Source organism: Nanorana parkeri, unplaced genomic scaffold (genome assembly GCF_000935625.1).
Source record: "Nanorana parkeri isolate BGI_ZX_2015 unplaced genomic scaffold, ASM93562v1 scaffold340, whole genome shotgun sequence".
Classification (NCBI taxonomy): domain Eukaryota; kingdom Metazoa; phylum Chordata; class Amphibia; order Anura; family Dicroglossidae; genus Nanorana; species Nanorana parkeri.
The window spans coordinates 980,981-1,006,656 of NW_017306608.1; the positions used below are offsets into that span (position 1 = coordinate 980,981).

Below are 25,676 nucleotides of genomic sequence, written 5' to 3' on the forward strand. Positions count from 1 at the left end.
ATGCATAACAACAACAACAACAACCAATAACCATACTATATACAAAATTGTTTGGTTTCAAGATCCTTGAAGGCACTATAACTCTATCTATATACAGATCAGTATCTGCGGGCACATTTCTCCCTGAATGCCCCCAGCCGCCATACACCGCCTCGGGGACGTAATTAAATTGTCTGCAGACCCACATTGGTCCCTATTACCCGGCCATAACCGGTTTACCTTGCCACCACAGAAGGACACCCACACCACAGATGGGTCCCCCCCGTCAAGGTATCCAACCACAGACCAATGTCTTCAAGGATCCCAAACCACAGCTGTGACAAACCATACCACAACCACAGAAACCATACCAAGGGCGGGTGGGAAGTTCGTTTCGCTCTTCTGCCAGCCGCCAACTGGACTCCTGGGACGCCTCCTTCCTGTCTCCCATCCGAAGCCCCTCCTGGAAGACCACTATCCTCCAATCCGGTAAGTTACCTTCCCATGACCCCCTTTTCCAACTTCTCTTTAACCTTTTCCTACCCTAGTTCCCCTCCCCACTCTTGTCATGCAGGCCTTACGTTTATTATTCCCTTTTATTGCATAGCTCCAGGCCTTTCTGAATGAATGTACCTGCAGTTTCGCCAGAACAGCTGGGCAAAGTTTTCTGGACCAAATTACATCTACATAGGGCCCCTATATTTACTATAGAAACTGTCATGTTTAGATAAAATGTCTATGGAGGTTATAAACAGACTGTGATCACCTCTATGGGGATGAGACATTCTGCAGATTTCTGGAGGGAAGGAGTATATATAAATGTAACCACAAGCAGTAAACTGCGCCAGGACAGCAGCCATGTGTCGATGTGTGCACTGCATGGGGTGGGGCGTGTGACATGCGTCTCCTCTCCCTCAGCCTGTTACTAGGGACGCGGCCGGGAGGGGAGGTGAGTCACAGGACCGGCCCCCTCACCGAGAAGCCCGCTGTTCTAACACCGGGGACCCTGCACTGCCCCATATTGCAGGACCAAACCCCATTGAGGCTGTGGGGGGGGCTGGATTGCCCCCCCCCCACACAGCGCGGTAGTTCCGCCCCTGAATGGTTGTGCCATTGAGAATCACCCCATGGCAACACAAAATGGGGGGCATTTATCAAAACTGGAGCAGACAGAAACTGGAGCAGTTGCCTATGGCAACCAATCAGCTTCTCGCTTCAGTTTGCTCAGGTAAGATTTGAAAATGAGAAAGAGAAGCTGATTGGTTGCAGTGCAAATCTGCTCCAGATTTTGTCTGCTCCAGTTTCGATACATTTGCCCAAATGTGCGTTGAGGTGCCATCGAGAACACGCTGTGGTACGATTGAGAATCACCACATGGCAACACAATGGGGGAATTTATCAAAACTGGAGCAGACAAAATAAAATCTGGAGCAGTTTCCCATGGCAACCAATCAGCTTCTGTCTTCAGTTTGTTTCGTTACGATTTGAAAATGAAAGAGAGAAGCTGATTGGTTGGCATGCACATCTGCTCCAGATTTTGTAAGCTCCAGTTTTGACAAATTCCCCTCTATGTGCTTTGAGGTGCCATTAAGTATACGCTGAGGTATGTTGGGGTCAACACAATGAGGGGAATTTATGAAAACTGTAGCAGACCAAATATGGAGCAGCTGTGCATGGCAACCAATCAGCTTCTATGTTTCATTTTCAAATCTTTACTAAACAAACTGAAGAGAGAAGCTGATTGGTTGCCATAGGCAAGTGCTCCAGATTCTTCTGCTCCAGTATTGATCAATTCCCCCAATGTGTGTTGAGGTGCCATTGAAGTACGTTGAGATGCCATTGAGGATACATTGAAGTACGTTGAGATGCCATTGAGGATACATTGAAGTACGTTGACAATCAAAGACTATGCAATGCACCAGCTCACCTTGCGCGCGGTAGCGCATGCTGTGCGATAGCAGGGTCTGCCCGTTTAACCGAATGCTAGCCCTGTGTCCCTAGTTGAACCAGGGCCAAACATTTCTTCAATCTACATTGGTCCCCCTCTATTTATTATAGGACCTGTCATATTATTGGATATCTTGTACATGGAGCTGCTTGTGATGTAGATTGTTGGACTGACAGCGCATCGCTCTCCATGCTCATCTATAGGGATAGAGAGGAGAGTGTAGTCGGTGTTGTGGAGTGTCAGTCAGTCTCCTCCTCCTCCTCATGTCTCCATCAGATGATTTGCAGCCTCCCCCAGTGATGGAGCCGGACACAAAGTGACCCCGCACCGCTCTCTGCTGTCACACAACCGCTCACCATCACAACGCCCGCACAGGACTTCGGAGGAGATGCAGGAGGAGCGGGAGGGTGACAAGCCGGAGGATGAACCGGGGGATGATAAACAAGAGCCGGCCAAGGAGGAGGAGGAGACGGAGGACGATAAGCAGTCAGGGGCAGTGTGTGCCGGAGCATCTTCTCTCCAAGACACCAGGACCGACTCGGACAGTGTAGAGAGCAGCGATACCCCGAGCCCTCCGACCTGCAAGATCTGCTTCCAGGGGCCTGAGCAGGTAATACCATGCTGTCATCCACACATCATCCTCATCCACAGGCTTCACTTGCACGACCTCACTGACCTGGCTGAATGAGCTGCACCGGGGCTTGTAAATCATCGGCCTGTCATACCTGATGTCCAGGATGTGATCAGCAAAAATGATGCAGGGACCTAATGACATGAATAGTTCCATTAGCTGGGGATGTGTACAGAGCTCTGCATAGGCGTCTAATAGATCTTCCCATATAGTATAGATCTATACAGAACTCTGCATAGGCTTCTAATAGATCTTCCCATATAGTATAGATCTATACAGAGCTCTGCATAGGCTTCTAATAGATCTTCTCATATAGTATAGATCTATACAGAGCTCTGCGTAGGCTTCTCATAGATCTTCTCATATAGTATAGATCCATACAGAGTTCTGCATAGGCGTCTAATAGATCTTCTCATATAGTATAAATCTATACAGAGCTCTTCATAGGCTTCTCATAGATCTTCCCATATAGTATAGATCTATACAGAACTCTGCATAGGCTTCTAATAGATCTTCTCATATTGTATAGATCTATACAGAACTCTGCATAGGCATCTAATAGATCTTCTCATATAGTATAGATCTATACAGAGCTCTGCGTAGGCTTCTCATAGATCTTCTCATATAGTATAGATCTATACAGAACTCTGCGTAGGCTTCTCATAGATCTTCCCATATAGTATAGATCTATACAGAGCTCTTCATAGGCTTCTCATAGATCTTCTCATATAGTATAGATCTATACAGAACTCTGCATAGGCTTCTAATAGATCTTCCCATATAGTATAGATCTATACAGAGCTCTGCATAGGCGTCTAATAGATCTTCCCATATAGTATAGATCTATACAGAACTCTGCATAGGCTTCTAATAGATCTTCCCATATAGTATAGATCTATACAGAGCTCTGCATAGGCGTCTAATAGATCTTCCCATATAGTATAGATCTATACAGAACTCTGCATAGGCTTCTCATAGATCTTCTCATATAGTATAGATCTATACAGAGCTCTGCGTAGGATTCTCATAGATCTTCCCATATAGTATAGATCTATACTGAGCTCTGCGTAGGCTTCTCATAGATCTTCCCATATAGTATAGATCTATACAGAGCTCTGCATAGGCTTCTGATAGATCTCCCCATGTAGTATAGATCTATACAGAGCTCTGCATAGGCTTCTCATAGATCTTCTCATATAGTATAGATCTATACAGAGCTATGCATAGGCTTCTAATAGATCTTCTCATATAGTATAGATTGGGAACCCGACAGATGTCTATGGAGTTGTGTATACTCACACCTACACATCCTTCTTCCTCCTGCACTTTGATTCTCCCACATCAGCATCTCAAAACCTCTGGCTGATTCCTTTTTGTATTACTTCCTGTAATTTGTCATGATTACCCTTCAATTTGAACAGTTTGTGATGGAGATCTTTGCAGAGAGTCTATCACATGAGCCTGTAGTTTTTGAACTTCCTCTAGCCCTCATTTACCTAGGTCATTGCTGTATGAAATGCCTCTTCCTGTGTTATACAAGACTGGCCATGTCTACTAGACAGGAAATGTCATCTCAGTCCTTTCCCCCGGTAAATACTCCAAAGGTTAGTACACTCATCCACTCATCAAGAAGCTCAGACACTTTATTTATGGGTGAAAATCATGAATGAGAAATAATTGTCATTTCCCCGGTAATTCATATGCATGCCAGTGATCTGACTTGGTTATTAGGCTCATTCTCAAGCCAGGTGTTCTGCCCCAGCACATGCTTCCAGGGGTGGGCAACTCCAGCCCTCCAGCTGTGCCTTAACTACAAATCCCAACATACCTCTGACTTTGGGAGTCATGCCTGTATCTGTCAGTCTTATGGGACTTGTAGCTCCTCAACAGCTGGAGGGCCACAGTTCCCCACCCCCGTGCTTGACTATACAGTGATACCATTCACACCAAAAGTAAGGTATACACACTTATATTATCTTCGCTCAGCTTGCGGGCTGAACAAAGAAAATAGTACAGATTCCCCCATCCGTGCTAAACAGAATGGATGAACACATCTCCAACTGTACACTTTGTATAGCCACTGTCAGAATACCTAAACAGTGCTTGCAGCTGATTGGCTGCAAACACAATTCAGCCAAAGATTTTCTAACATCAACTTTTGCCAAGGAAACAGGGTCACCAATGGAGCGAGTTTCGGCCTTTGCTTGCTGAATCATCTGAAATTCGCTTTGTGTGTACCCTACTTAGGCATGAGCATAGCCAGGCCATTTAGAAGCTTTTTTGCACGTTTGTATTTTCACTTTTACGTGTGACTTGTAGTACAGGAGCAGAATTGTGCATAGACTATTATATGGGAGCACCTTAAAAACGTGTGCAAACATGACCGTTCTCAAAGTTCACTATGGTACCCCTCATGTGACTTGTAATACAGGAGCAGAATTGTACATTTTTGGCCCCACAGACTTTTTAATGAGCGCTCCGGAAATGTTACCTCAGTCCTTTCCCTCTCTGTTCTTTTCTTCTATAAGGTTTCAAAAACAATAACCACGCTGAAGTACAGGAACCTTGCTGTGCAATTACCTATGCTACTCTTCAGATCAACCCCCGTGCCCCTACAGAGCCCCTTGAACTCTATGTTCAGCCTATACAGGAAGTTCTCTACAAGTTGAGCTCAGCTTCTACTCTTTACTAATAGTAATTTAATTCCCTGTCATCAAAAGCTAGAGAGCCTATACTGCCTAGTGACATTGGACAGTTAAATGACACGAAACAGAGCTGAGTGTTAGGAGAAGCAGGGCATAATTGACTTGGGTCCTAAATACAACCTGGATCTGCAATCGAAGAGGCACAATGATGAAGAATGCCACAGATAACGTTGGGCACCATAAGGCCCTTCATGTCAGTACTGATGCTACCTTCGAAAAGTTTTAGAATATATATATGCTACCAAAGAAATGGTTTAAACCAGATCAGCTACCATAGAAATGTTTTAAACAAGATCAACTATCATAGTAATGTTTTCAAACCAGATCAACTGCCATAGAAATGTTTTAAACCAGATTTACTACCATAGAAATGTCTTAAACCAGATCAACTACCATAGAAATGTGTTAAACCAGATCACCTACCTTAGAATGGTTTTAAACCAGATCAACTACAATAAAAATGTGTTAAACCAGATCATGTACCTTAGAAATGTTTTAAACCAGATCAACTACCATAGAAATGTGTTAAATTGTGCAAATTGTGCACTAATGCACCTGTGTTCCCGGTGTGTGTGATAGCTCTGAGGGCGGGGGGCGTGGCTGCAGTGCCATTGACTTCAATGCACCTCCATGCCCCTGAACGCAGGTGTTTTTTCATTGGTAGATCTCATTGAGCTCGTCATTTGAAAAGTAGATCTCCAGACGAAAAATTGTGGGCACCCCTGTATTAGATGATTTACCTGTCTCTATAGGTTGGACTTGATGGACTTTCGGTGTCTTTTTTCAACCTGACTAACTATGTAACTATGTAACTATGTATGTAAACCAGACCACCTACCTTAGAAATGTTTTAAACCAGATCAACTACCATAGAAATGTGTTAAACCAGACCACCTACCTTAGAAATGTTTTAAACCAGACCAACTACCATAGAAATGTGTTAAACTGAACCACCTACCTTAGAAATGTTTTAAACCAGATCAACTACCATAGTTACATAGTTAGTCAGGTTGAAAAAAGACACACATAGAAATGTGTTAAACCAGGTCACCTACCTTAGAAATGTTTTAAACCAGATCAACTACCATAGAAATGTGATAAACCAGATCACCTACCTTTGAAATGTTTTAAACCAGATCAACTACCATAGAAATGTGTTAAACCAGATCAACTACCATAGAGATGTTTTAAAGTAGATCAGCTACCATAGAAACATTTAAACCAAATAAACTACCAAAGAAATGCTTCAAACCAGATCAGCTTCACCTCAAGTTGCTTTTTGTGCCCATCTGAGTAGCATCCAAGGTCATGTTTACAGCATCAGGCGCATCGCTTGTAATGTTTGGGCACAGTGCATTTTTAATGGATTTGTGTTTATTTCAGTGACCCCCTTTTTAAGGTCTCCTGTGCAGCAGATTTCATACGTGGCATGTATAGCACAAAATACATTTTTGGCTCATGAAAGATGTGAGCAAGCTTCATTTGTTTAGATTGTTACAAGTTCCATTGCAATTTTGTACAGTTGTAGCAGTCATTGGTCAAACATTTCATCAGGAAAATAAATAAGTGGTCTGATTCTGCTGGCTATCATAAATATTTATAATGTGGATTGTCCTAAGATCCATTTCACAGATGTGTATAGGAAATACATATATACTTTGGAGAATGATGTGTGTTATGGAAAGTTGATGAGAATCAGCACCTAGGACAGCTCTCAGACTTTCAAATGTGTTGGCATGGATATTGTTTATTAGTGGTCTTTCAAATAGGAGTAAAGAAGTGATTTGCATGGCTGGAGCCAGTATTATAAAATACGGATTCATCGGTTTCTTATTTTCCATTTGATTTGGAAGTAATGGCATGTAAATATTTTCTGTTTTAAGGAGTCATTAGCTGAGCAGTTTTCTTCTCTTTGTAGATTCAGACTACTAGTAGACTGTGGTGAGTCTACAACAGGAGAATAGTGATACAACCTGTAGCACATTTTAAACAAACCTGTGGATCATGTTTTAGACTTATTCAAAAGCAGAAAAAATGCTCTAAAAACAGAAAAAAACAATTACATCTGTACTTCAGCTTTATGTGTTGGGTGCCTTTGTGTATTGTAAAATAGGGGAAATAATGAAAGTTATAAATAAAGGTACACTTCAGTCAAAATTAAATAAATAAAGCTGATCTCTGGACATCAATCACCCCAAACTAATTGCCATGTTTAAGAAAAAAAAAAAAGATAGCCTTTAAGCTCCTTCTAGTTACCTAAATCCATTGTTACATGACGTCCTGGGTCTGGAATCTTCTGTCTTCCTCACTGCCGAGTGGAGGAGACCTTCTGTTGACCACATTGCTGTCTGGGTGACATGGACAGTTCCTATTGGCTGTGGGATCATCTGAGGTTCTGCAGACTATGGCAGCCTGTTACAGACTGCAGCGCTGGATGACCTGTCTCCCTTCTCAGACGAGGTGCTGTGAGGGACATGTGACAATAGACTTAAGTGAGGTAAACATTAATTTAAAAAATAAATACTTTGGAAGGGGGTTACTTTGCTGGGAGATGGGCTTTAAACCTTGAAATTCATACATTTGATTACCATAAGATGTATAGATAAGACATGCTAAGTGGTTGTTAATCTAAACAATCACAAAAAACTCTATCTCCTCAGTTTTAGTGGTGTCATTTATTACTGAAATAAATGGAATAAAATTGATATTTCCATTTGAATTCAAATCTTTCTTTATGCCACTGTCATACTGTATATCTGTGGGTAGATTGAAAAGCCCACCCAAAAATTCAATGCTAATTATAGGTTAAGTCTGGTGAGGCTCATACACTGATGTTTTATTTCTCTTGGGGATTCCAGTGGTCATTTTTCCTGCCTCTGTTCCCACTTCTCTTATTGAATGCTCCATAATATGAAATATGTTATTAATCTAACAACGGGGGTGGGAACCCTTGCAATTGTCACAATAGGCGCGCAGACCCAGAAGCTAAAGCACAGAGAACTCAAGATCCTATTAGATCAGGGGTGCCCATTAGGTAGATCGCGATCAGCTCACTGACCTGAGCTCCCTCCCGCGGTGCTAGTGCGGCTGACGTGTCAGACGCCGCAGACAGGAAGGAGAGAGAGAAGGAGTGAGGAGAGAGAAAAGAGACGGCCAAGAGAGAGGGCCATTTCGCACCACAAAGTCTGCGTTCCAGAGTGTTCGGCCTCTAGAACCCACAGAAATGCAAGCCGGCTTGCAGCATTTTTGCAGATCGCACTAGACCGGAAATGCAGGCACTAATGTGCCTGTGTTCCGGGTGTGTGTGATCGCTATGCGGTTGGTAGATCTCATTGAGCTCGTCATTTGAAAAGTAGATCTCCAGACGAAAAATTGTGGGCACCCCTGTATTAGATGATTTACCTGTCTGGCATCAACCAAAAAAAACAAATTACCCTAATTGTGGTGCTGGCTTTTTTCTATCAAATCTTATCAGCTTGTTTTATAGATCATTTGTACAAATAATCTTTTTAATATTTAAAAAAACATTTAGATGACAATCTCTAGGAAACTCAGTCTGTACAGCTGGAATATTTGACCAATTCCAATTTTGTCCAAATCTTTTTACATGTCTGTATTTCAGGTGATTGTATCCAATATACTGTATGTGCATATTTCCTTTTATCTGGAAGCATTAATATTATTGCTTATGTATAGGGTTGCACAGATACCAAGTACAGTACTCAGTACAAGTAAGAGTACATGTACATACTTTTGAGCTCCAAGACTAGACTAGAGAAAAATAAAAAAATTAGGAGGCCGCTGTCCTTTGTAAGGAGCACACGGGGCTCCTGGGATTTGTACATCTCTGTTTTAATGTACGATTTTGTTTTTATAAATATAAATAAAGGGATCCACAGATACCAGTTTTGCGAGTACGAGTACTGGTACTTGCCGAGTACTTACAAGTACGAGTACTGATACATTTTTGTTTATTGTCATGTGACAGTTTTTCTAAAACAATACAGACTAATGATTCCAGGACAGTGGTGGAGCGCCAGAGGCCGGTCCCAGCACAAACACTGCAACCCCGGTAGTTCTCATGAAAATGCCAAGTATCTGCACTGGTACTCGAAAAGTATCTGTGCATCCCTACTTATGTACAGTATTTTGCAAATGTACATATTTTTAGCATAGAGTTACTGTCTTTATGACAATAGGTGGCTTTTTTCTGTAACTAACTTTGAGTTGTCACAGAAAACAGCACAGTAAAGAGAATATGTCACAACTGGGGCCATGAAAGAATCTCAGTATATAGCCTAAGGTAATTGTAGTTGCAGCAACACAGTTGAGTACTGTCCATTGTACTTTTTTTATTTGCTCTAACAGTTGAATTTCCAGGACAAACTTTGGGGGTCTACCTCCTTTCTCTAAAGCTGGTCAACTACATATAGTGATTGGACAATTTTCCACCCAGCTTCTTCGATTTTTCACTTGACGTTTGTCGGGCTGGATGGTGGCCACAGCAATACCTGCATTTAGAAATTTAGAATTTAGAAATTCTAACAGTGTATGGCCAGCTTAAAGCAGAACCCTGGGTAAAATTTTTCTTAAGCCTTGCAGTGGGGCTTGCCCCGCCACTGCAAGGGTTAGCTGCTCGTTTTTGCCTAGGTTAAAAAATAACAAAGTTATACTCACCTGATCCTCGGAGATGACTTGCTCTTAGACCATTCCCTTTAGCCTCTCTCCCCTCCACTTCAGCAGTCTAAGTTCCCGTTCCATACACTTTATATGGGACATGTGGTTGCCAAGGGACATACCAGCCCTGCAGCCAAAGAAGAGACAGACAGGACGAAGTGTTGGCACAGCTGGCCGGCTCCAAGGGTTAAGGAAAATTACCCAGAGTTTTGCTTTAAGGGCCAAGTGGAATTGATAAACAAAGGTTTATCAAAGACAATAATCTATGGGGGAAAAAAAAACCCTTTACACACTGGATATTAAAAATGAAAGAAATGTACCTTATAGAACTTTGATGGAGAACTATCTCTTCTATTTGGACTAACAGCTGAGCAGTTTTCTTGTCTTTGTAAATTCAGACTACTAGACTGTGTGAGTCTACAACAGGAGAAAGTGATACAGAGTAGAACACGTTTTAAAGAAGAACTCTGGGCAAATAAAATCTAAGTTCTTGTTTTGTCTAGAGAGCTAAAATAACAAGGATATACTCACCCGAATCATGATCCCAACTGGCTGCTTGACCGGTCTCTTCAGTCTCGCTCCCCCTCCATCACGTTCTATACAGTGTATAGGACATGAGGACACCAATTAACATTGTATTGCTGTAGTGGAGGGGGAGTGAGGCTGAAGGGACCAGTCTACAAGTAAGCTGGGATTGTGGTTCGAGTGAGTATACCTCTGTGATTTTAGCTCCATAGACAAAATGAGCACTGCAAGGGTTAAGATTTGATGTGCCCAGAGTTCTTCTTTAAAAGTTAGCCAGTTATTCCTTATGTGACTAACGTTCTTACTTTACTACCCTGTGCGTATTTTTTTCCTGTTGTCTTTGAAGATGTCTTCTTAACATTGTGCTAAACCTCTGTGTATCAATACTGCTAGGACCGTGGAGATGGCCATACGCTGTTTTAAATTCTTAATGTGAGTGGAGCTGCCTGACTGCGGAAAAGGGGGTAGACTCCCCAACGCTTGTTTAACTGTGCAAATAAAAGAAGTATGGTGCACAGCACTCAGCAATATTCAGCCTTAAATCCAGCAACGACTTTCATTTTAGGTTAAGATCAATTGGGGAAAGAGTTAGACTGACTATACATTTTTTCCTGATGTTTGAGTCACTTTGTGAGAGATTTCTCCTCACACAAAACTGGAAATGATGCACAATCTGCCTAATAGGGACACAGACAGAAAAAAAAAGGTTTTATAGTGTCAGGGAAAGGTTTGAAATCCTGTTGGTTTTTATTGCTGTCTGCTTCTTCATTGGGAATTTCCACCACTTTTCGGTCCAGGTGATGGATGTGAGAAAGAACAGGAAGTTGCATTCAAAAACTGTGAATTATTCTCTGTCCAACGTTTAAAAAAAGAAGGGCAAAGTGAGAGTGTCTCTTAAAATGGCCAAAACACCACTCTATGACATATACTCACCTTACCTGTGCTTCCTCGAGTTCCTTGCTGAAATCGCATGTGGTAGTAACACGTGGTAGCGGTGACATCACTCACCCGGCCATGCCAGGGCAGATGTGCTTGGGCCTAATGAATGGCTAATGAATGGCTGCTAGGCACAGTCACAGGGGAGCAGGTCACATGCTCCCCCATACCCAGCAGTACCAGGTATTCTCACCAGCTGCGGAGGAGGAAGAAGGTGCAATGGCGTGCAAGTAGTGTGAGTATTAGGGGGCAGGGGGATGTCCTTATAGAAATACTGTCACTTAGTCCTGCATGGGCAAGGTGACAGTGTCTCTTTACAGCCCAACTCCAGCCAAAACTTTTTTTTTAAATGTTGGATAGAATGGAAAAGAGAACTATTCACAGGCTTTGAATGTGTATATTTTCTCCCACATTTACCTTTGCTGGCTTTTTCTGTGGTGAGAGTTTACCTGATGTCAAACAATTGCTACCCAACTGTGTATCCCTCAGATACTGTCTCCCAGCTTCTGAGTGAGCAAAAGAGTGTGAGACACCATAACCCCTATTGTTTGGATTTCTCTTTACCACAGAGCTTTTTTTAATATACTGTTTTGTAGTCTCAGGAGGAAGCAGAACGCTTGTAAAGCAACAACTATCAGACTTTATGTGACCTCTGAACTCGTGTAAAAGTATCAGTATTAGACAAACTACATAACATTGAAACTGAACTCCAGGCACACAAATTCACACATGTTCATATAAATATAGTCCAAAAAAGATGTAAAGGATATAAATCCACTTTGTTTGCACCAAATACCTTTGGAATCCCAGATATTACCCCATAAAAATAGCAGTGACTGTGCTGTACATAACCTGTGCCAAGAGCAGAGCTGTGGGAGGGACTCAGCAGACTCCACCCACTACAGACTGCCTGTGTCCTGTTAAAAGAGCCAATTCATTGAAATCTCCAATTACGTCACTTCTGGTAACTCGCCAGCAGGAGATTTCGACGAGTTGGCGTTAGTGTGCATGCCCGACAGCATAACACTAAACCAGGAGGAATTCTATAGCACAGCATAGCGCAATTGTCGAGTTCTCCAAAACCTATGAGTGTGCATGCACACTGACAGCTGTTGGAGAACTGGACGAGTATTGTGAAAATGCAGCTGTACAGAGCTCCTCCAGTCTTTGTGTTCTGCAGTTGCAAGCGCAGCAGTGCCAATTCGTCCAAATCTCCTGCTGGCAAGTTACCGGAAGTGACGTAATTGGAGATTTCGACGCGTTGGCTGTTTTGACAGAACACCTGCAGGAAACTACAGAAAAGGGCAGATACAAGACCAGTCACCCAGCTCAAGCATAAAAAGCAGCAGTGACTGGTCTTTATTACAGGAAGCTCCTGCACCGAGGTAAAGTTTCACACTAGCTTACTGCAATGATCTTGTAGTACACGTAGAACACAAAGTACACCAAGAATACCTCTTGTATTTAGACAAAAATTACTTATACTGGAGTTTAGTTTTGAATAAATGGAGAAATACAAATCTTCCATAAGTAAGCCTGCACAATTATAGTAATTGAACGCCTATCTCCAGCATGACTGGCTCTCTTAAAACTTATGATATAGCCCATACATAAATAATCGTGTATGACATTGACTGCGTGACATGATTTTATGTTTGTTTCTCAGTTTGCCATTTTCTGTGTGTTTGTTACCATCAACTAAGATGATAAAATTATACAGCTGAATAATTTTACTGTCACAATTCATACTCATGCTGCTAAAACATTGCTTGGCGCAGCAAAATAGCATTCAGTATACACTATATATATGTTTTAAAGGCAAAATGTAGTTTATTGTAATAGCATTTCTATAAAATGTCTTAAAGAGAAACTTTACCCATATCTTTAAAACAAAAACAAAGGCACATTTATAAATGTTTAGTAATGACAATCTACAAACACATACTTCTAGATAATTGCAGGCTTTTTATTCTTTGCATACCTTGTTATCCTTTTCTTTCCCAGACTTCTCACAGTGGCCATTTTAACTAAGGGCAGGTTAGTAGATCTCCCTTTACTTCCTGAACTCTGGCACATGTGACTAGGACATGTGACTATGCACATCATCTCAGGGGAGGAAAATGACTTTACCTTAGATCTCGTGATTACCAATGAGATTTCCCTGCAATGTAATGATGTATCCTACCCAGAATGCAACTCTTAGGCATGGACTACGTCACTAATGCCTAAGAGGACCAGGAAAAGGAAAAACAGTAATTGTAAGTTTAAAAAATATTGGGTTAAAGTGACATTAAAGCATACATTTTTTCCCTCCCCCCAAAGTTAATGTCAGTACTTAACTTAAATGATGTTTCTTAATCCGATCTTCTTCTTTCCTGTCGTTTTCATCTGTCCCTCCAGCGCTGCTGCGGGTCTCCAATCCAGCGCTGACTCCTCTGTGCTTGCTGGCACTTCCTGTCCCACGGTGTCTGCATGCGGGTGCACGCTGTCTATAGACTTACCCTGTGTCTCTCCTCGTCTCCCGGCCGAAAATCTGAACTGCGCATGCGACTGCCCCAAGATCCTTTGCGGCCGCCCGGGATTTTTCAGATTTTTCGGACGGGAGTGCGCAGGGAAGACACAGGTAAGTTTAAAGTTTTTGCATATATCTACTGCTTGCTAGCAGTAGATATATGCAAAAAAACCTGAGGGTTTATTAACCCTTTAACTAATGAATGTAAGGTAATGCAGAGCTGAATGCTGCTGTGACTTTTAGTGAAAGCGGGTGGAGGTCCGCTTAAAAGGAGAAGTATTTGGAGAGTAAAATGTACTCTTCCCAATAATTTGAGCCAGCATGTGACACTGTAGCTGTCACATGCTGGCTCTATAGATCGAGAACTGAGTGATCACAAACTGCTGATCACTCGGCCCACGGCTTCTCCCTGCAGAGAGTGGTGACTGTCATACACTTTCCCCCGCAGGGATTCCTCCCACCCCTCTCTTTGTTTCTCCAGTGCTCATTAAAAGAACAGACAGGAGAGGGAGCAGGCACAGCTGGCTCTGGTTCTAGAGAGGGAGCAGGGTGAATTCCAACAATATTATCATGATCTTTCCCGGTTGCAGCACGGCTCTGCACTGTCAGCATCTAGCAGGCTATATGCCTGCTAGATGCTTACTTTGGATCACAGTAGTATATTAGAAAATGTTCTCCTTTGACTCAAAAAGAGAACTAAACCCAAAAAAGGTTTGGCTATAGTCCTCTTTTAATGAGGTGTTCTCATATTTTTCATGAAAGGCATGAATGAGAGTACATAAGACTCACCCACTCACCAATCCATTCCTGCTCCTCTTTCAAGTTGGATAACCCCCAGTTTCATTTAACTCACTTCTTGTGATCCAGGATGGCAAGGGCCCATCCTGGACACACAGGAGAATGCTGCATAGAGGTGCAATGTCATTCTGTCTCTGCATCATATAGGATTCTCCCGCTGCCAGAGAAAGAAGTGGACTTGTACTTTTTTGGTAGAGCCGCCTTAGGTGGCTTTATGGTGGTGGCTTTATGCTTTCATTCGTTTTTTTTTTAGTTTTCATATGAAACAAGACACTGAAGAGACTATGTCACAAGTGGGCTTGTGCAAGAATTTGAATGTTAGTCTAAAACTCTACTTCGGCAAATACTTTTTTGTAGTTTAGGATACATAGGTTACAAGCTTTGTCTGTATGAGTCACCATATGGGAAATCATCAAGTCCAATAGATATTCCTCCTAACTCCTTAACAGTATGCCCCATGGAAATGGGTGCTGACGTGGCTGCAGGTGGTGCTGCTCAAATCCAAGAAGATAGGGTATTATGAGCCTGATGAAGAGACCCAGAGTGCCCCCAAAATGTTGCCTTATTTGTGACATGATGTGCCTGCGTCAGATGTTTTTGGACACTTTATGTTGGTGTGCTGGTCACATATCCTATCTTCCCATATGGGAAATGTCCCCTTACTTCGTGTGGGGTCACTAGGACAGGTAGTAGGTGGAAATTTACATGATGGGACACAGGCATTAATTAAAATCTGACAGAGGTTCTCACCCTTCCACAGTCTGTCCCAAGCAAAATCCTTTTTTAATTAATTGGTTATAGGTCTAATTTGATAGTAAGGAAGTTAATGTACCATGTGTTCATATAGCCCAGTTAAAAACAAAACAGGAATGCTATAAATTACAAATATGAAGAGCACTGAAAATAGTTGAGCTGATATTTCGTCTAGTACCATGTAACGCAGTGAAAATGGCTATTCAAGTACATTTCCCTAATTTTAGGACTCATTTCAAATGCTGATGAAATCACTTACAATGGATGCTGCTCCTTGAAGTTTAAAAGTTTAAATTTTCTGCAGAATCAGCTGGTCTCCTGAGCACTGGCCCTAATATCCTGTTTTAGGGGGCTCCTATGGAGCCACCCTTGTGTATGCTAGTAAGTTGTGTGTGCCTCGCAAACACACAGGCACAGCAACCCACGTCCCCGCTCCTTCTTCCTCCCTTCTTCCTTCTCCAAAATAATAAATGGACAGCTGCTGGAGACTGCTCTGTCCCTTGTGATCTTGTACTGGACAGGAAGTTCAGGGAAGTGGAGCTGAGAGATTTGAGTCAGCTGTTCAGAAATATGATCACTTTAGGTGCTTGGGCAACAATTTAAAGAATTTCTTTGCTGGGCAATGTATATTTTTTTAAACTGGATTCAATATTGAAAATAAGGTATGAGAGTTTAATACTACTTTAACCCCCTAGCGAGGGGAGATTTACACTGTACGTCCCCATCACTAAATGCTCAAATGACTGCTCATGTACACTGTATGTGATCAGCTATTCAGGGATCCAGAATGCCAGTAATCGCTGAGACTAACGAGGCTGCAGATTTCTTTTTCACCGTAAGGGGTCAATTTTTTATTTAACCCCCTCATGACGGCGAAGTATGTCGCTGTCACTCAGCGTGACACTTAGTGACAGTGACATTGTATGCCACCTGTCTAACCTGGTGACCACTATTAGCTTTTAGAGAAAAAAAATAAAATGTAACTTTCAGATTTAGACTGAGAAGTACAGAAAAATTATGAAATTCTAGGCATGTGAGGTGTTTTCCAAAAAAGGACAAATACATGAATTTATTTGAATGTATTTTTTTTAGCTGTGCTATTTAAAAAAAAAATAATAATAATCAAAACTGGGGAAAAAGTGTTTTCTGTAAGTTTGTTCCTTTTTTAAAATATTTTATTCGTACTAAGTGAGGTGTTAGGCACAGATATGTGATATACATATATAGCCCTATCTGTTCTCTAAAAAACAATATATAATATGTGTGGGTGTACTTAGTAAGAAAATATATTACTGCCTTGGAAAGATCACTTAGAAAATGTAAAAAGCGCTTCGGTCATTAATGAACAAAAACTGGAAAAAAAAAGCTGTCATGAAGGGGTTAAATATCCAGATTCAATATTTAATTTAAACGACAAGGAGGACACATACAGCGAATGTAGATAGTCTTGACATGTTACACAGATATAAATAATCTTAACATCACACAGAATCATATCATTGTGCCATCTTTTTTTTGCTTTGTATTGCCCAAAAAAGGAAACTGTGCTGTACATTTCTTATGACTAACACATAATTATTCATACAATACTCAATACTTTTTTTGAACTGCAGTAGAAATATATTACGTATCTACTGTGTTTCTTTCTTATTTAAATGTCACATAAAATCATCATCATAATAATGTTCTATTGTGTTGATGCTGCATTCTTCAGATTTCCTCATCATTGCAGGAAATGAAAATGCTATAAACATATTTATCTCTGATTAAATCACATAAGTCAGATGGACTCAATAGACATTTGAATCATTTCTTTACTTATTGCATCTAATAGGAACCTGGCAACCTAAAATACAGTACATAACCTACTACAACATAAAGTAGCTCAAACATTTGGTAGTACTTATAGTTTCTCTGTTAAAACATCTAAACCCAAAACCAAAAATGTAATACATAGCAGTTTATCAATACTTAGATTTGGGGACTGCATTCATTTTCACTTTTAGGTCTAAAAAAAATTTCAGTAGGTACTGATCTTGCCAGAAAGGCAGTGTTCTTGTCACTTCCTGTTAGCTGAAAAAATAGCTTAAACAAACTTATCTTTCTTGTGTAAACTACTAGCCCAAATCCACCATATAATGCCGATGAACAAAGGCAGATTATTATTATTATACAGGATTTATATAGCGCCAACAGTTTGCGCAGCGCTTTGCAATATAAGGAAGACATTACAATCACAAGACAAGATGGTAAGCCCGTGAGGGCTTACAATTTAATAGGGAGGGGCAAGTGAAACATGAGGAGGTTGCTGTGTGGGCATTAATTGCATGAGAACGTGATGGTTGAGTGGTTAGTTTGAGGTGGGATAGGCTTCCTTGAAGGGATGAGTCTTAAGGGATTGCCTAAAGGCAGTCAGAGTGAGGGATAGACAGAAAGGTTTGGGTAAAGAGTTGTATTTGATGTGTTTGAGGTCCAACCTGTGCGACAACAATCTCTCCCTCCATGGATACAATAGAGAAATAAGTGTAGATATGAAAGGACAGTAAGTGTGTTTATCTGCAGGATCAATCAGGTTATGTTTCTTGATGCGTGTATTGATGCATGTATCTGTTCTTTGTGTGTAAGGAACTTGACTTAGATACTGACGGAATACCAAGTACAGCAGATGATAGTGTCAGCCACCAGCAGATTGGAGGTATAGGGAGTACCTGGTCCTTACTAAAACATCTGATAGAGGGGTTGGAAATTTGAGCAGGGGGCATCACCTGTGTGTGGTCCCTGCGTTGGCCTCACTGGCGGCAACCAAATCCTAGATAGGTTGAAGCAGAGGGCCTGATATTAGCCTAGTTCAGGGTCAGGGTTGGACCAGTCATCCTGCTGAGTGGAGTCAGTGTCAGAGGGCAAGACAAAAGCATTACCTGTATTGCTTCAGGTGAACACTTTTCACAAGCCATTTTACATTCTCTATATTGTTATTGTCTCGAATAGGGGTGTGTCTTTTAATCACCAGTCATTGCAGACAATGGTGTTTCTCTATTGTCCATTCAAGAGGCTTGCACAATGGAAAACATTAATTAAGCCAGGCTCCTTGTTATTATATTTTTTTTCTGCATGTAAGATTCTCTGTAGATATTTTTTCTTTAATGTCTTTTTTCTTTAATGTCTTCAGTTAAGATTCTCAGAAATGCTTCTTGAGCTTGTCTCTATCCAGCAAATATCAGTAAGTAAGGTTGGCTTGACTAAAGCACTTGGGAGCTACCTTACTTTTGGTACAATTGGGTGCCATTTTAAAATGTTCACCACCTCCATATTACAGCAATAAAGGTTAAGGCTGAGAGAGCTAAGCACCGACTTCATCCACTAGGTGGAGTGTTGCGTACACACTTTTTGTGCTTCTTCTCTCCCCATTCAGCCTAGAGAAAGCAACTTCTTGCTGCTCCTGCTCCTTTTTGTGCACTTTGTGGACCAACTGTTCTCTGGTGTCATTCCACTGCCTGCCTATAGTGACTTGGATGTCTCAGGCTGCCAATGGCCCTTTTCTGCACCTGATGCTTGGGTTTGTGAGGCTTTGCTATACTTTTGGCCTAGTTGTTCTCTGCCATGCGGTGCAATGTCTTTTAATAGTCACAGGGAGGCAATCCCGCTGCAACATGTGACCTCAGCCTATACTCCTCCTTTTTTGATAGGGACATTTTCTCAGTCTCCTATTACTAAAGGGTCATCCTCTTAAGAGTCTTATACAGCTCTGCAGCATGGGACTGAGACCTCCCATATATCCACAAGAACCTCAATATCCACTTTGGATTTTTTATTGGTCTGTGCACAATTAATGCAGCAATCTATGTGAGGGGTTCTAAGCGTGCTCCGTCGTCTTCCACAGAATCCAATTCTAACACTACTGGACATCCACCTCTAAATTTTGATGTGGCCCCTGTTACCATCTCTGATTAAGATTCTTCACTCCCTTCTTTTGTAAAGTGTGTTTTTCAACTATTTCCATATGCCACAGCTTTACAAGTAGTCCTTGATACTCTAATTGACACAGTATGTTCTACCTTGCTCTTGCTAGCATCTAAGCTTGAGTCTCGTATGGGTGTAATGTCTGTTTAGATGAGTAGGGTATGTTGCTTTGGCTTCATGCATGTTTTGAGTTTCCTGCACCGTGGGATCTCTGATCTATCTTTGAGAGTGTTTTTTCATTTCATCCCACACTTCTCTCTGCAGTGGAGTCCTTCGAGCCCTATCCCTCTTTGGAATAATTTCATGAGTTGCTATATCAACAGGGTTCAGTTCCCACTACTCCCTTACCTTTGTGAGAGTGTAACTCTTCAGTGTACTCCAGTTGTTGTACACCCCACACATGCCACTGACTTTTCCTGCTTCCTCATTGTGGAATACCAAGGAGGCCTTCTATGAAAAGAGTCAGTGACCTAGCTTTTTGTTGTTTCCTGCTAAGCCAAGGAACATATCCTCTACACTTTTTGAGTATTGCAGATCTTTTCCTATTTACCTTTTTAAATTATGTTGGGATTCTGGGGGGGATTGTTCTTTTTATATAGTCCTCTTTTGTGTTATCTTCAGTACTTTTCAGTTCCCATAATTTTGGTAAATCTGGAATTTGGGCATTGCACAAAAACTGGTCTCTCGGAAAGTTTAATCCTGCTAACCACTTGTTGGGATATAGTTATGATAGCAATTATACCTTTACCTTTCTCTCATCCTGGGAGAATTCTCCTTATGAATGTATCCACTTCACTATTCCTTAAAATCAATTTTTTTTTTAGTAATTTTTCCCACGTTTGTGGAATCTTTCTGTTGTTAATTTTTTTAAAATTTGTCCTCTGCTTGACGTCACCTAGAGACTGCAAGATCTCCTCTTTCAGACTTATCTGAGTATTCATCATGTAACTGTAAGGGTTATAGACTCTAGACAGAGTTGAGTGTTCTTTATAGTATACACTGTTTTCTTCCTTTATTCAAGTATTGCTTCCAAATCCTTGCATCTGCTGTTCCCTACTTTTAACAGTTAGGGCCATGCACTAAGTGTGCCTCCTTTCTTCCTTACAGGGAAATACCTTTCTTTTAAAGATTATGTAGCTACAGAGTTTCCCTCAGTGAAGCAGTGTATGTCTGGAGGCCTTCGTGGGACCTACCAGCTGGAACATAGATCCTTTTCCTACATTCTATCAGGCTAATTATTTATATGGAGAAAATGTTTCCCTTTACAGAGCTCAGTTCCATGATGCCTAGAATCATGTCTTTAATAAATATCAGACAGACTATACTGTGGCTACTTTCCCCCGACATAACCTTGGGTGTGCTAATGAGGGATATGTGGAGGAAATGAGGGGTGCCACATCGCAAAATAGAACAATAATAGACAAATATCACAAGGACAGACTTTACAGGCACCCACATGACCCATATATCATTTTATCAAAGATATTCTATCTTATTAAGGTTACAATTCATCATTAAAATTGTTTAAAAACTAAGTAAAATAACTTGTGCCCACTATTTATTCTTTTGCCTACGCATATACAGTATATCACCTCCATATATATAACCAGTGGTGTATTTAGGTTTTGTGCTGCCCTAGGCAAGACTAGACCCGGGCGCCCCCCCCCCCCCCCCCATATCTAAATTTGCCCCACCCCTTCCTGTTTAAAACATTTTGCATAACCTGTTAGAAGCTGGATACAGCGAGCGTCTGTTTAAATAATAACAGGCGGATCCGCCGGTGAGTAGAACTCCTGCCGCCTCCACCCATCACGCGTCATTTCCTCTGATCACAAACAGTGCAGCATCATCGATTCTGTGGCCGGCTGACTGCTCTTCACTGCTGGGCTCTCCCCTCACGTCTGCTTCTGTGCCCGGCTCCCCCCTCCCCCCTCTCCTCCACAAGCAGGCTCCGTACATTAAACGGAGCTTTTACAAACATGCTGTCAGTACGCAGTACAAGGCGTTTGCCTGGGGCCGCTCTCAAGGAAAGTGCCGCTCTAGGCAAACGCCTTGTTTGCCTCGCGGTAAATACGCCCCTGTATATAACCCAAAATTGTGTATGCATCACAATTGTATTCATATGAATCCCGAATTGGTATGATTGGTTAGGAGGTATTCAGGGGAACATAGCTCTGCGTGTTTCAGGGACGATGCCGCTTCATCAGGAGTAGGTTAAGCAAAATATATATAGTCATATAAGTCAACACATCACAATATCAATTATCAATTACATCAGAATGTATCACAAATTATAAAAAGTTTACTACATACATTTCTGGCTTAGCTTGGACAAAAGCATTTCGACAGTTAACAGATTGAGATGGAATGTTTCCTTCTCATCCTCTTTGTCTTGATGTCCTTGTATGCCAATTTGTGTTAAAGTATCCTCCCTGCCTATCTTTTTATATAGGTGCTGTGGATCACCTTACCCTTAATTTTGAATGGATTTAGGATACACCACCCTTCCTTTTTCTACTTATTATTGAATACCTGTCCTGGTTTGGAACACCATGTTGATCCTCTGGTTCTTTTTTTGGCCATGCCAGTTTGTTTTTGACACTTTTTATCTACATTATTCAATTTCTGTTTATGGTTTCATGCTTTATTTTGTGAAACACCTCAGTAAAACAGAAATCTTATAGATCAATAACTAACCTGTGTAAGAGATTCAAATTGCTGGTGCTTGCAGTAAAGACAATGATAAAAACAGTTAAAACATTGCCTTTTTTTTTCCTGTGACAGCATATGACTGGGGTCAGCAACTTTTTCCACGTTAATGGACTGATTTTTAACTCTTCCATCCAGTGTATAGTTGGGACAATGCCAGTGGTGGTAGTGCCATACGAACTTCATCGTCCCAGCTATATGCTGGCTGGAAAAGTACGGTAATAAATAAGCCCCTAAGTGTCAAGTTACAAACATTAGACATCCAGTGTGCCAAAAAAAACTCATCAGCCCAAGTTCTTGCAACTTCAGACCTCAGATCAGCCCCAGTTCCTGCTCCATCAGAAACGTACGGCGCACAGCATGTGACAATATTCTAGGTTCAACTGAAGATGACATTGCATGCCTACCTTGGCAACCATGCCTTGGGTTGCTTATCCTTGGGGTATGTTTTTTTTGACAAGCCATCAAGGGTTGATACTCATAAGAAGGTCCTCTGGCTAATAAATGTATTAGCATGCGTTTTGTGGTGTCTGCTTTTAGGCAGGAATTGTATGTTTAAAAATGTAAAATGGATGGCAGGTTTACTTTTAAGCACCAGTTCACATCATGGGTGTTGTGCTTGCTTACTTTTAGCATCAGGTCACATAAAGGGTTTTGTGCTTAGTATTAGCTGAACTTGTATGTGGCACAGAGAATATCTGTACATAAGTACCTTGCAAAATTGGAGGCTGCAGCAAATGTAAGTAAGTAACATTTGAAATATCAAAATGGTGTAGGGAAACTAAAACCTTGATGACAGAAAGGCATGAATAGACTATATGATTTTTAGACAGTGACAAGAAAATTCTCAATCCTATTTCACTAATTTTGGCAAGGTTTTGGATCAGTATGATGATTGGTACTGCGTACATTCAGTGGCATGTGAAAGGCATACAACACTGTTCATTCCCTTAGTATATTATAATACAATTATTATTTACAGTATTTGGTAACCTTTACCTCAGTTGTTGGAAATGTTGGCCCTTTGATCAAAAGTATCTGAAGGAAGAGCTTTTCACATTCTCCCTTTCATCACTTTTGAGTTCAGACACCTTTGATCATAGACCCACTAAAAAGAGATATGCCTTTACAGACCCGCTAAATACTGGCATTGGCACCTTATGAACATTGCATTTTTTGTCACTTCATATTGTTACATCATTGTAAATCTGCACAGGTAAACTTTGTTTTAGAAGAGCAGACAAAATAGATTCTTGGCTCTCTAATAAAGTAAAATATAGTCGAAGATTCAAACAGTGGTAATGATTAGGCATTAGCTTAATGCATTTTGCAGTCTGCTAGGACCTATCCTTTGAAAATTAAATTTGTACTCTGGAGTGTTTCCCAATGTCTTTGGTGAAGTCAGTCAGAATGACTGGGCATTTCTTTCTGCTTGTAAGATAGTGGCTTGTCATAACCACTATCTCAGAATATTAATGGGTACAATAAGGGTCTAAGGTTTTTTTTGTAAAAGGAGTGTTTAAGTGCATTTTATCTTTCAGAAAAACCAAGAGTGTAGCAAAGCTCTTCTTTGTTACAGGGAAAAATGTGACTAATGAAAATGTGAGGCCAAATGGCAAGTATTTGTCATTGATTACTCATATATGATAATGCTGTATGCCAGGCAAAAACAATAACCTCAAGAATAATCGTTTGGATGAACTCCACTGAGTAATATAAATATATTAATGTCACTTAAAGATACACACATCCTATAGTTATTGTTATTGTAAAATAGAAATACCGGAGGTAAAATGGAGTTTAAGTTTCCCCATTTGTTTCAGACTGATATCATGTTAAAAATAATTAAAGTGACATTAAGCCCTCAGATTTTTTAACATAAACCAATACTGTAATGTGTGCCTTACTGTAATCAATGGTAGTTTCCCTTCTCTTTGTTGCTCTTCCTTTTAAATCCTCATGTCTTCTCATGCTTGCGGAGAGAAAATAACGTTAGTAGACATGTGTTGCGGAGAATATCTAGAGGAACTGGAAGTTTCACACCCCAGGTTTCAAATACGAGAAAGAGAAAATATGTTTCCACAGTGGGGTGTGCGAAAACCCAGAGGGAAAGGGAAAAAAGGGGGCTTTTAAGAAACAAGTCCAGACCTCTTGTATAAAAATATTAGAAATACATTTATTCAATAACTCGTGGTATACATTATTTCAAATAAAACAGAATATAAAGTCATCAATAAAAATACATGCACATATGCAGGTTCACCAGTTGGTGACAATACCATGCAGTTACAATGTATGTTGTTGCTTGTTATCAGAATGGTAAAAAACACTCCTATAAGTCCCTACATGTTTCGCCCCGAAAGGGCTTCTTCAGGGGAGAGAGACAATTCTATGGTAGATATGCGTCCTAGGATAAGAATAATAAGCCCACACAAAGTACAATTAGAATCAGAGAACTGCACTTGATCTCACGAACAAAATCATTCTTCATACATATTCATCTCAGGCATAACAAATGTAGATGTAATATAGAGGTGGAATGCTTACATATGTATGTCTTCACCATCATTTAGTCAAAGAGGCGAAGATATGGTAAGAGCGCAACTGCTTCAAATTCAAAATAAAAGATTGATTTTGTCAAGCATGAGCCGCCACAGGCAATGTAAGATGGAGGGATCGCGTCGGAGGACAGCACCCTGTAATCCTCAGGAAACACAGACAGCCGGCTCTATAGACTTAGAGGTCTGTGGATTATCCGCTAGAAGAACATATATATATATATATGCAGACATGTTTTTAAAAGACAAACATGTCTGCATTTTTAAAGCCTTTGATTACTTTACAATAAGACCCTTCGGAACCGGCTTAGAGTTTGTTAACTCTCCCATGGGGAATTCATGGACAACAAACAACAGTTGAACCTCACCAACCAGACTCTCCGGTATACATACACACGGATGGAGATTGGCCAAGGCAAGGTGAAACTACCGTCAACTCTTTTTCCCTTTGAACACTGCACAAACATCCTTGGAGGATTCCTCGGTTCATCTACAGGATAAAATCTCTCCTCTTCTTATATGATCAAGCGTGGATTAAAATCGAGGAGAAACCTATCCGGCTAACTGAACACAGCTATCTAGTTAACGCAACGATTTGCAACATCCATCGTATCCAGCCGAGGTAGCACTTACACCTCCTGATACCTGTGTTCCTCTTCAACCCAGTCATCAAAACTCAAGTTTCAACTTACCATCTTTTCTCCGAAACTTACTCTGGAAACATCGAAACGAAGATATCCCGGGACTGTGAGTTATATATATAACCAAATCTTTTTTTTTTTTTCTTTTCCTTTCCATACATTCACATTGACTGTGTTATCCCACTTCCAAGGTCCCCGTGGGTGCTGTGTCCATATTATACGCTTCCTTTGTGGCTACAATTCCGATACCATTTGTGCCCTTTAGTTTCAAACTAGGGCAATTATCGGGAAATCCCGCACATATTGGAATTCACTTCATGGATAGCTGTTTGTCTTTTAAAATA

The 25,676-nt window shown here is 40.9% G+C and overlaps 1 protein-coding gene across 1 annotated transcript in view; it reads left to right on the forward strand.

Moving 5' to 3' along the window:
* Positions 1–2,130: 2,130 nt before the first annotated feature.
* The window catches only part of MARCH11 (membrane associated ring-CH-type finger 11), a 50,839-nt gene continuing 27,293 nt past the window's right edge, over positions 2,131–25,676 (forward strand). Inside the window, exon 1 of the mRNA XM_018558458.1 lies at positions 2,131–2,537. Coding sequence (XP_018413960.1) covers positions 2,316–2,537 — 222 coding nt within the window. The 5' untranslated portion in view covers positions 2,131–2,315. The remainder of the gene's footprint in view (positions 2,538–25,676) is intronic.